Here is a 10,913-nt window from a genome sequence, read left to right as displayed (position 1 = left end):
GCACATGGGAGACAGGGAGGGGCAGGTCTGTGTGAGTTTGAGGCCAGCCTGGTCTGTAGAGCAAGTTCCAGGACAGCTGGGGCTACACAGAGAAACTGCATCTTGAAAAAAGCAAAACAAATTTTGGAATAAAAACCACTTTTGTGTTTTGACACAAGGTCTCACTATATAGCCCAGACTGGCCTCGAACTCACCATTCTGTTGCCTCAGCCTCCCAAATGCTGGAATAGGGGTATACCATCATACCCATCCAAAACACTTATAACAAAAGTTCCCTCAAAGGCCCCTGGCAGGTCTTTTTTACATATGTGGGGTCCCCACATGTGTGTTTGTATATGTGTGTGGGTGAGCTAACCCATGCAGGCATGTGTAGAAGCCAGTGGTTTGTACATGTGTGTGGGTGAGCTAACCCATGCAGGCATGTGTAGAAGCCAGTGGCTGACATTGGGGTATCTTCCTCAGTTGTTTCTTCCTCTTTGAGACAAGGCCTCCCACTGAACTTGGCGCTCACATTTTCCCTAGACTGACGGTGAGCCCCGGGACCTGCCTTTCTCTGCTTTGTCTCCAGGGCTGCACACTTACCTTTTCTGTGAGAGCTGAAGTCGGGCCCTCTTGGGAACTGTGGGAGGGGTGTAGCTCAAACCTTCATCACAAAGCCCAGCACAGAGAAGAAATTTTCTCGTGGTGCCCAGCCACCCTGTGGCAGAGCTTGGCACCGTGGTCTCCATTCCAGCATCCTTTCCAGGACCCCAGCCCAGAAGGGCCATCTCCCTGGGGTGCGAGTGCAGCAGCAGAGACACTTCACAAATAGAGAGGCGCTCTCTCCATCGCCTCACTTTCTGCACTCAGGGAAATGTCCTCTCTGCCACCAACACATGGGCAGAGGCCAGGTCTGACCTGGAGTGCCCTCACCAGGTGATGCTGGTTCACACATCAGCAGTGTCTGTATTAAAGTGAGTGCAGGGCATCCTCAGAACCAAGCATCTTCAGGGGACCCGAAGGCCCCGCCGGCAACGGCTCACTAACATTTCTGTCTCTAACTGAGCCATGGTGCTAAAAGGCCAGCAAGAATTATCCATTGCAGTCATTGTGAGCCCACTCTGTGCTGGTCCTCAAAGCATCTCTTCTTCATCAGAACCAGGTTCCTGGGCACACATGGCAACTGAGATGTGTTGCTGACCTACTTTGGGGAGACAGTTTGAACAGAAGACACTTAGTCTTGGCTGGTAACAATATCTTTCTGTGGCTTTGTGCTTAGACTGAAAAACCTGGAGCTTACTGCTGTGGAAGGATCTGACGTCCACGTGAGGATGCTGGCAGCCCCTGTCAATCCGTCTGACATAAATATGATCCAAGGTAACCTTGGTCTCTAGAGCTTATGTTAATTGGCTCTGCTGCCTCCTTTCCACTCCTGCTCAGGTAGGGTATGAAATTCTCAGGATTAGCAGTGGCTGTCCATTAGAGGGGCTGTCTGCATACAGTATCGGCCCTCTAGTCAACCTCCAAATATGAGGCTCTGTGAGTTGGGAGGATTGCAGTTGTGGTAAACCTACCTCTCTGAAGAGCCTGTGACACTCTGGATTCCTTTCTTTCTTGTGCTTACCCTGATGATAACTGTGTACCACTGAATATTAGCTTACCCTGGTAATAACTGTGTACCACAGAGTATTAGCTTACCCTGATGATAACTGTACCACAGAATATTAGCTTACCTGATGATAACTGTGTACCACAGAGTATTAGCTTACCCTGGTGATAACTGTGTACCACAGAATATTAACTTTCCCTGGTGATAACTGTACTACAGAGTATTAGCTCCCCACAAAGACAGGAAAGCAGAAGGCCAGAGCTTAGTTAGGTGGACAGGTGGTGAGTGCAGGGCCCTGGTGGACTCAGATGTGAATAACCCCAAAGTCCAGGCCCTCACACCATCAACACTTCTAGAAGGAAGTTTGTTTGGGCATACAGTTCCAGAGGGTTAGCATCTGGGACAGCAGGACACAGGAGCAGGCATGAACAGGAAGCAGCTGAGGGCTCACATCCTGAACCCAGAACATAAAGCAAGACTAAGTATGGCACATGGCTTTGAAGACTGAATCCCACCCACAGTGACACTTCAACAAATCCAGACCTCCCCAAAAGGGTGCCGCCAGCTCAGGACCAAGTGTTCAAATATGCAAGTCAATGGGTAACACTTTTAGTCAGATCACATGTACCCTCTGGCTTCTTCTCTCCCAGGGAACTATGGCCTCCTTCCCAAGCTGCCTGCTGTTGGAGGGAATGAAGGCGTCGGACAGGTGGTAGCAGTGGGCAGCAGTGTGTCTCAACTGAAGCCGGGAGATTGGGTGATCCCAGCAAGTGCTGGTTTAGGTGAGTGTCCCCTGGCGTGAGCGGCCATTTCATTCTTCCAGATCCTAGCTCATCTACTCTGGAGACGTACACCCATTCGCTTGGTGTAACTGGCAGTGAAGGATTCATTGTTAAGTTCATAGGCCTGCCTCCAATAGCATGGAATTGAGCCAAGAGAGCAGAATCCTGTTTGCTGTGCCCTGGCGGGACATACCCACATGTCCATCTCCTTGGCTCCATGTTGATTGGAGCTATGAGGATCTGATTCCCAAGTCTGGGCTGTAAGGTGTGATGGTGCAGATTACAAATATGGCTGCCCCTGCCTTCAGGAGCACCAACAGAGGGAGTACCCCAACAGAGGGAGTACCCCAACAGAGGGAGTACCCCAAGGGCTGCTCTGCATGCATGTGTGTGAGACAGACATGCTCCTGAGGAAGATTTGAGCAAGGCTGTATAAGAAAGTCTGTAAGAACAGGTTGTTGGTGGAGAAGTTGTGCAGAGATGGGCCAAAAGGCCCTTCCTATGGAAAAAGCAAGCTGAGCAGACATCAGGGTGAGTTTGGGAAATGGAAATTCCAGTGTAGCCCCAGCTGAGGATTTGCCTGGGGGAGAGGTTACATAATGAGAAGGTTCCAGAGGTGGAGTGGGGCCCTGAAGAGCCAAGCTGAGGACAGCGTCTCATTTATGTATGGAAAAGTGTCGTCAGAGCGCTCTGCTTTTCAGCCCTTATGTTTTCAAGGCACGTCCATTATCCAAATGGATCTTCATGGGAGCCGCAAAAGGCAGTGTTCCCCAAGGTGGGCGAGGTGGCCTAAGGTTAGGAATGAAATAGAGACCAGAGGAGAGGGTAAGAGAGCTTTAGTAAAGTGGAGGTGGGAAGAGAGGGTCAGCACACCAGAGAAAGCTAAGAACTGGCACCTCTCGGCTTTGTCTCTTGAGCCCTTTATTAAGGTCCATGTGAGAACTGTTTTCTGCCCAGGATGAAATGAGCTTGGGACATGAAAATAGCTTCATTTCCTTAGGCAAGCTGAAGAAATAACCCACATTTTGTTTCTGTAGACTTTCTTTCTTTTTTTTTTTTTTCTTTTTTTCCTGACAGGGTAGACCAAGCTGGCCTCAGATTGACTCCACCTGCCTCTAGCTCCCAAGTACTGAGATTAAAGGTGTATGCCACCACATCCTGCCTTTTAAAAGATTTTTAAAGTTTTATTTAGTATGCGTGGGTATTTTACCAGCATATATTTGTGTGCCAAAAGCATGCAATGTCCTTGGAGGCCAGAAGAGGGCATCTGATTCCCTGGAACTGGAGTTAAAAAGGGTTGTGAGCCATCATGTGTGTGCTGGGAATTGAACCTAGGTCATCTTGAAGACTTTCAACCACGAAGCTGTCTTTCCAGCCCTTGTTTCTGTTGGCTTTTTACTTTAGGGTGGTGAAAGCCTGTTCTGTGTGGCCCCCAAGAGTACATGTTTGAGATAGCAGCTAGCTAACTGAACTGACTATCTCAGGCTTACCATTTATCTTTTTTTTCTCTCTAGTTTTTGGCCAGGAAGGGACACCTAACTCCACACTGTCATTAATTTACCCTTTAGCTTTGGGGCCAGTTTGAGGCCCCGGTCTTCTTTGTTCGTTCATTTTTACAAAATAATGACAAGCTGTTAAGGATTACATATAGAAATGTTAGTGTTTGAATCTTAGGTTGACCTATTTTAGTTTACTCCCCTGATTCCCTAACACCTTGTCCAGTAGAATAGCAGACAATATCTACCCAGACAAGCGTACAAGGAGCTAAAGCTTGGGAAGCAAAATTTGCGCAGACTCAAACACAGAGAGAGTGCCCAGTGGAGTCTTGTCTTGCGTGTTCCCACTATGCTCTATCAGGACTCTTTGGGCTATGACTTACTAAGCCTAACTTAAACTTGCTTTATTATTTTACATCACTGTGCATGTAACTTTCACTAGCACTCACACACTGCCAGCTTTTCTCTTTCCTCCAAGCCTTGCTCAAAATCTTCTACCCTCGATGCCCTTGTTCCATAGAGGGTAGCCTGGGGTTGTGTGTGCAGGGGTTCCTTCCTTACTACCTTGCCTCATCCTGACTCAGGAACCTGGCGGACTGAGGCCGTGTTCAGTGAGGAAGCGCTGATTGGAATCCCTAAGGATATCCCTCTCCAGAGCGCTGCTACCCTAGGTGTCAACCCTTGCACAGCCTACAGGATGTTGGTGGACTTTGAACAGCTGCAGCCAGGTAGGCACCTACAAGTTGAAGAAACAAGCACCCGGGTTTTCCCACTGGAGTGCAACACAAATCCTGGCCCAAAAGACTTGGGAACTCGCTGGCACATGTGGAGGGGGGGGGGGTCCCTAGGGGCAGTGACAAGTTTTAACCTGAGTAAATCTTATGCTTTAAGTTTAACATGTTCAATGGGTTCCTTGAAAACACTCGAGGACACACTGAGAAGTGCTGGTCACATTCCCCGGAGCTGGGGCTGGAATGCTGTCACCCAGCAAAAATGTGTTGAGCTGTGCTAAGCTTTGGGGACACAAAGCCAGGGGAGACAGACAGTGTCACTGTTTTCAATAAAATGCTGAACTTGGTGTTAATAATTCTGCTCAGCACTTCACAGCCCTGCCCTCGCATGAGCGCCTCATCTTCAGAGCAATGCAGAAGGTCCGGTTGGGGCATTAAGAACTCAAGCCCCAGGCAAACAAGCAGGGTCTGGACCCAGGCATCACCTCCATCACATCACTGCTCACCCATAAGATGGAGAGTGAAGGGGTGCCAGAGACTCGTGGGTCACCACAGTGTGATGTTTAGGCTTCCTTTCACCAGTGAGGGAACAAGTAAGCAGCCAGAAGTGTCACTCGAGTTCCTCTGAAAGCAAAAACCAAGCAGACCTTGGGGTAAACTGTTTGGGAAGTCGTCCCTAGCAGCAGGAGTGGGGGAAGTGGGACAGCAAGACAGGACAGAGGCAGAGCCCATTAAGACCACTTACTGCTGTCATCCCCATAATCCCCTAAGGGGCCTCATAAGATACACCGCAGAATTAACCCCCAAAAGACAGAAGACGGGCCAGTTTGGTTTTGTTGCTTTGAGGGGTTTTGTTTCCAGTTCTAGAAAAGAATCTGGGGCCTGGAACATGCCAAGCAGACTTCTGCCACTCCTCTATGCCCTCAGCCAGCCCTACCTTCCCCGTGTGTGAAGGCCCTCTCTGTATACTGCATACTGTGAGCCAAGCAGGGCTGTAGAAATCACCTACCATTCTTCTCTCATGCCAGTAAGGAACCGAGGCCAAGAGCTATTGGACTATGAAAAAACTAGATAGCCACCAACCAAGGCCCTCAGCCATGACAAGGGGAGTCTTGGGTGCCTGTGGTAGAGAGAGCCAGGTGTGGTGAGAGACTTGAGCATTCTAATAAAGCAGACACTGGGTGCCTCATCTCATGTTCTAGTCTGAGGTCACTCCTGATTAGGACAGCCCTGTGCTTGACAGAGCCAGGCATTCTGATGCTACCCACTTTAAGTGCCTGCAGGCCACATTTCCACCCTGCTGCCTCAGGGCTGATGAAGCCAAACAAATTCATGACCTGACCAAAGTAAGCACAAATGTCACACTGCTCACTAGAACATTTGCATAAATGAACGCAGATAGTGGAAAGCAGCGTTTGGCAGGCCGGCGCTTGCTCCAGTGTCTCTGTTGTTCTGCACTCCTGTCCTCTGATGAAACAGACCAGTGCTGCTGGCAGCCTACACGGTTGAGAACACACTAGCAAGAGACAGGCAAATGGGCATGCTTGACCCAGGAGTCTGCCACCAGCTTTAGCCCATTCTACACTGACTCTTGCTGACTTTCAAAACCAAATAGCAGATAGTGTTTCCCAGTCAGCAGAGCATCTTCCTGCTCACTTGGCTTCAGTCATAGATGCTCTGATAGGCACTCTCAGGCCTCCTGTTGTCTAAGGAAGACAAACTGAAGTTTGAAGAGGACGAGATGTGGCCTGTCTCATTTTGTTACAGTCAGTAGTGAAGGAGGATGCACACCCAGCTTCCTTGTGTTCCAGAGCCCATACTGCCTAGTGTAGCACACTGCCTCTTGAAGCACAATTTAAAAAAAAGAAAACTCAGAGAAATTGGGGTTCAACCTGGAGGTCAGAAAAGCAAAGCAGCCAGCCACTGGCTCTTACCTCTACCTCAGTCTGAAATGGCGATCCTGCCTCCAGGAATCTCAGAATGAGACTGTGTGAGAGCTGTCTCCTCCCATTTTATAATCCTCTCTAGTTAAAGACATGCACCATTACTGCCTGGTTTCTATGGCAAGCTAGTGTGGCTACTGGGATTGAAGGTGTGTGTCATTGCTGCCTGGTCTGTAAGGCAGCGTGGCTGTTTTACTTTCCTGATCCCCAGGCAAGCTTTATTTATTAAAATACAAATGAAATGCCATGCCACTACAGCCTCTCACGCTGGTGAAATGCAAAGCTAAGCCTGGGCTTTGAGCACAGTCATTCTGTAGGGGTGAGGGTAGCTCAGTGGTAAAGTGCTTGCCTGGCATGCTCAGGGCCATAGGTTCCACCCCTAGCACCACAAAGCAAAAGCAAATATTCTGTAGGGCCCTGGAGCTTCCCATTTCTCCAGTATGGCTCTCATCCATTTCAAGTGTACCTTTGCAGAGGGGAATAAGGTATAGATAGCCCTCCTCTAGGACTGCAGGTGACTGACAGATGTGGACCTAGGTACAGCTGTGTACAGGACACAGTTACAGCCTGGGCATTGGTGAGATCTCAGAGTCCTCATGAAGGAAACCACAGTTGAGCTGAACTAAAAAAAACAAATTGCGAATCAGAGACATCACCTGCACATGTGCCAGGGAGATGATTTAGCAAGCAAAAGTCCTTGCCACTGAGACTGACAACGTGAGTTTGACCCCTGAACCTGCATGTTAGAAAACCTATGCACCTGCAAGCTGTCCTCTGACCTACACATGCACATGTGCGCACACATATATATACACACAAAGAAATGCAACTTAAAAAAAAATAAATGGCCCAAGCAGAGAACAGAAGACATAAAAATTAGAAAGGCGTGACACACGCCTTTAATCCCAGCATTTGAGAGGCAGAGGCAGGTGGATCTCTGAGGTCAAGGCCAGCCTGGTCTACAGGACAAGATCCAGAAAAACCAGAGGTACACAGATAGAGAAATCCTGTCTGGAAAAACCAAACAACAATAACCAAAAGAATTTTTTTAAAAAAAAATGGGAAGATGATCAAGGTCAGGCACGTGGCCCCATGAAGCATTAGGGGTGTGGTAGAGTGTGGGAAGTAAGGAGTATCAGAGAGTAACAGTTCAAGGTCTGAGAAGGCTGTGCTGCTGGGTCCTAGATCTGCCCCAGGATCCCAGGCTGGGAGTCCCCAACCTGCCAAGGTTTGCAGGACTTGACTTGGATCTCTTCCACAGGGGACTCTGTCATCCAGAATGCATCAAACAGTGGAGTGGGGCAAGCAGTTATCCAGATCGCCTCAGCCCTCCGCCTAAAGACCATCAATATAGTCAGAGACAGGTATGGGGGGAAGTCTAATCCCATATTGGAAATTGGTACCCACAGGGTACCCACATCTCCACCAGATGGCGCACTTGTGTAAGCGTGAGTGATTGACCGCTGAAGCTCACGCATTCACCAGAGCAGAGAAGTCTGTGTCAAAGTCTGAAACAGAGATGTCAGAAGGAGGTAGAGGTGGTCCTTACCGGACAGTTGAGCTTGGCTTAATGTAACCCAGACTTTCAAAACCACAGCTCCCATTTGGGAGGGTCTTGAGGTGTACCATTGTGGTCCCCATCCACTTGGCATTTGTGCACTAATGCCAAACACAGCTGGGAAGGAGGTGGGGCAGGCTTGTGATCTCTTTTACAGCTGAGGAAGCTGAAGTTTCCAAGAGAGGAAGCAGCTTGCTCAGGAGGACACAGCAAGTCAGTAACAGACCGTCCTTCTTTCCGGTGTCCCCTCTAGTCCCTTTAAGCTTCACTGTGCTCCAGTGTGGCCTAGTCGCTCATGGAATCCGTTCTTACTATTAGTGCTTACTTCAGCCCGGACTCTGCAGTGACGATAAAGTGATTCTGTGTGCCCGGGCCAGAGTCCAGGGCCGCTGCACAAGAGTGTTTGCATGATGCCCTGAGTGCCTTGGAGTACAAGAGGAAAGAAGGTAGTGTCTGAACAGAACTAGGAAGGAGAGTGGCTCTTGCCTGGGGCCAGTAGTTCCAGCCTGTACACTGACAGGGTTTTCCAATTGTCTCCTGGCCTGGCACTGCAGGAAGGAACGGCAATGGGGAAATGAGGCAAGAGCTGGTGGGGCATGACTAAGTTATGTGACTGGCCCCTACTTGAGGTCTGGCTTAACCTCAATCCCAGGTCTCAAAACAGAAACAAATGTTCTCGAAGCTGTGGCAGAGGAGTCCTGGGAGCTTGAGAGAGGGAAGCTGGCCAGTGTGACCAAGGCTCTTATTGTGTTTGGTTTCCAGACCTGACATCCAGAAGCTAACTGACAGACTAAAGAATCTGGGAGCTGACTATGTCCTCACAGAGGAGGAGCTAAGGATCCCCGAGACAAAAACCATCTTCAAGGTACCCAGCCAGGGGCCAGGGCCGTGCTTAAGCAGTTAAGAACACTGTTGCTCTTGCAGGTGATCCGGGTTTGAGTCCCAGCACCCACATGGTGGCTCACAACCATCCATAACTCCAGTTCCAAGGGATCAGATGCCCTTGCCCTCTTCTGCTCTCCATGGGCACCAAGCACACACATGGTACACAGACAGACCTGCAGGCAAAACACTCATATCCACACACATAAAAGAAAACAAATCTTTAAAAATAGGCCAGGTGATAGTAGTACACACCTTTAATCCCAGCACTGGGGGGGGGGGGAGCAGAGGCAGGAGGATCTCTATGATTTCAAGGCTAATCTGGTCTGCAGAGCAAGTTTCAGTACAGCCAGGGCTACACAAAGAAACCCTGTCTCAAAATAAAATAAAATAATTAAAAACAAGGCCATCAGCTAGCGAACAATGCCCTCTGTCCTGTGCCATCCCCTGTAATTGGGAAGTCTGGGGCTGGCTCCTTGTTCTACCCTGACAACCACCTTCTCTTCTGGAAAGAGCAAAGCCTGTCCCAACCTCAGTATGGGACAACATGCTGTAAGTGCCCAGACACTGTGAAGGAGGCAGAAGCAGACAGACTGTAGGAAAGCTGAGGTTTTAAACATCTGTGGGATGCTCTATCAACCCACATGGCAGGTGGGACAGCAGCAGCAGACCCAGTAAGTGTGCGGCCTGGTTGGAGTGTTTCTGCACTAAACCATATGTAAGAACCAAATACCTGCTGTTGAATGCTTGCCCTGGAGAACAGTGTTGAAGTGGAGGTCAACACCTCACAGATAGGAACAACACCTCTCTGTTCCTGGACACTGACCAGAGACACTCTTTATCCGTGCTTCCCAGAGTCCCAGGGTGGGCAACAGGATGAAGCTGCTAAAGCCCTTCCTGGGCAGAAACACGTCCAAAAGTCACCCACGCCCCATTTCCTTCACTCTTTCTCCCTGGTACAGCACATGCTGCTTGTAGCAGCTTCGAACCCCACTGCAGCAGCTTGCACCTTCACGGTAGGCTCCTTACTTTCTAGGACGTGCCCCTGCCCCGACTGGCTCTCAATTGTGTTGGTGGGAAGAGTTCCACAGAGCTGCTACGGCACCTCGCGTAAGTTCCTCAACCGCGAGTAGGTTTCTATTGGGAGGGCTGCTGGTGACAGGTGTAACTCAGGAATTTGAGTGGCAGCACACCAGGACATTTTCCTGGCCTGCACTCCCCAGCCTCATCCTCTGTGCATAAGAAGCCTGGTCAGCTTCTTTTCCCCCAAAGACCCAGGAGTCTAACCTAGGAGCCTCTTAAAAAGTCACTCCCTAGCCTGCGGTGGTGGTGCACACCTTTAATCCCAGCACTTGGGAGGCAGAGGCAGGCAGATCTCTGGAGTTTGAGGCCAGGCTGGTCTACAGAGGGAGTTCTAGCACAGCCAGGACTGTCGGAAACCCTGTCACCGGGGAGGAAGGAGCTCCACTCACTGCTAACTGGAGTTACCTTCTAGCTGTGGACAGGTGAGCTGCGCGGCTGTGTTGAAAGTCAGCCTCTGCAGTGACCTTCGCGCTGTCCTGCAGCTCTAGGCAGCTGCTGCTACTCCAAATCTCTGTTTTGCTTTTCCTTTGGGTGCTGGAGTTGAACCAGGGCCTTGGGCACGCTAAGCACGTGTTCCATCGCTGAGCTGTGTCCCCCCACCCCATCTCCATTCTAGACTTTAAAAAATGAAGCCCAGAGAGAACAGTCACCTCATTCAAGGTATAGTTGGCAAGACAGCAAAAGTTGAGCCCGAGTTTCTCTTAACTACGGACACTCCTGTTCAGTCCATGAACAGTCTGTGAGGCTGACTGCATCCTCCGTATGGCTGTCAAAGGAAGCGGGGGTCACAAGTGTGGACACTGACATAGTTGTGAACCTGTGAAAAGTTAGGGCAAATATGAAAAAGACC

The 10,913-nt window shown here is 49.7% G+C and overlaps 1 protein-coding gene across 3 annotated transcripts in view; it reads left to right on the top strand.

Moving 5' to 3' along the window:
* Window positions 1-10,913, top strand: part of Mecr (mitochondrial trans-2-enoyl-CoA reductase) — a 29,212-nt gene that overhangs the window by 11,041 nt on the left and 7,258 nt on the right. For all 3 annotated transcript variants that reach the window (XM_050151467.1, XM_050151458.1, XM_050151476.1), the window contains exons 2-7: window positions 1,259-1,356; window positions 2,239-2,370; window positions 4,451-4,594; window positions 7,802-7,904; window positions 8,861-8,963; window positions 10,017-10,090. In XM_050151467.1, coding sequence (XP_050007424.1) covers window positions 1,259-1,356; window positions 2,239-2,370; window positions 4,451-4,594; window positions 7,802-7,904; window positions 8,861-8,963; window positions 10,017-10,090 — 654 coding nt within the window. The remainder of the gene's footprint in view (window positions 1-1,258; window positions 1,357-2,238; window positions 2,371-4,450; window positions 4,595-7,801; window positions 7,905-8,860; window positions 8,964-10,016; window positions 10,091-10,913) is intronic.

This window comes from Alexandromys fortis, unplaced genomic scaffold (genome assembly GCF_014885135.2).
Source record: "Alexandromys fortis isolate MF-2015 unplaced genomic scaffold, M_Fortis_MF-2015_v1.1 scaffold_26, whole genome shotgun sequence".
NCBI classification, from domain to species: domain Eukaryota; kingdom Metazoa; phylum Chordata; class Mammalia; order Rodentia; family Cricetidae; genus Alexandromys; species Alexandromys fortis.
The sequence above is the reverse complement of the archived record's forward strand: the minus strand, read 5'-3'. Positions and strand labels throughout refer to the sequence as shown.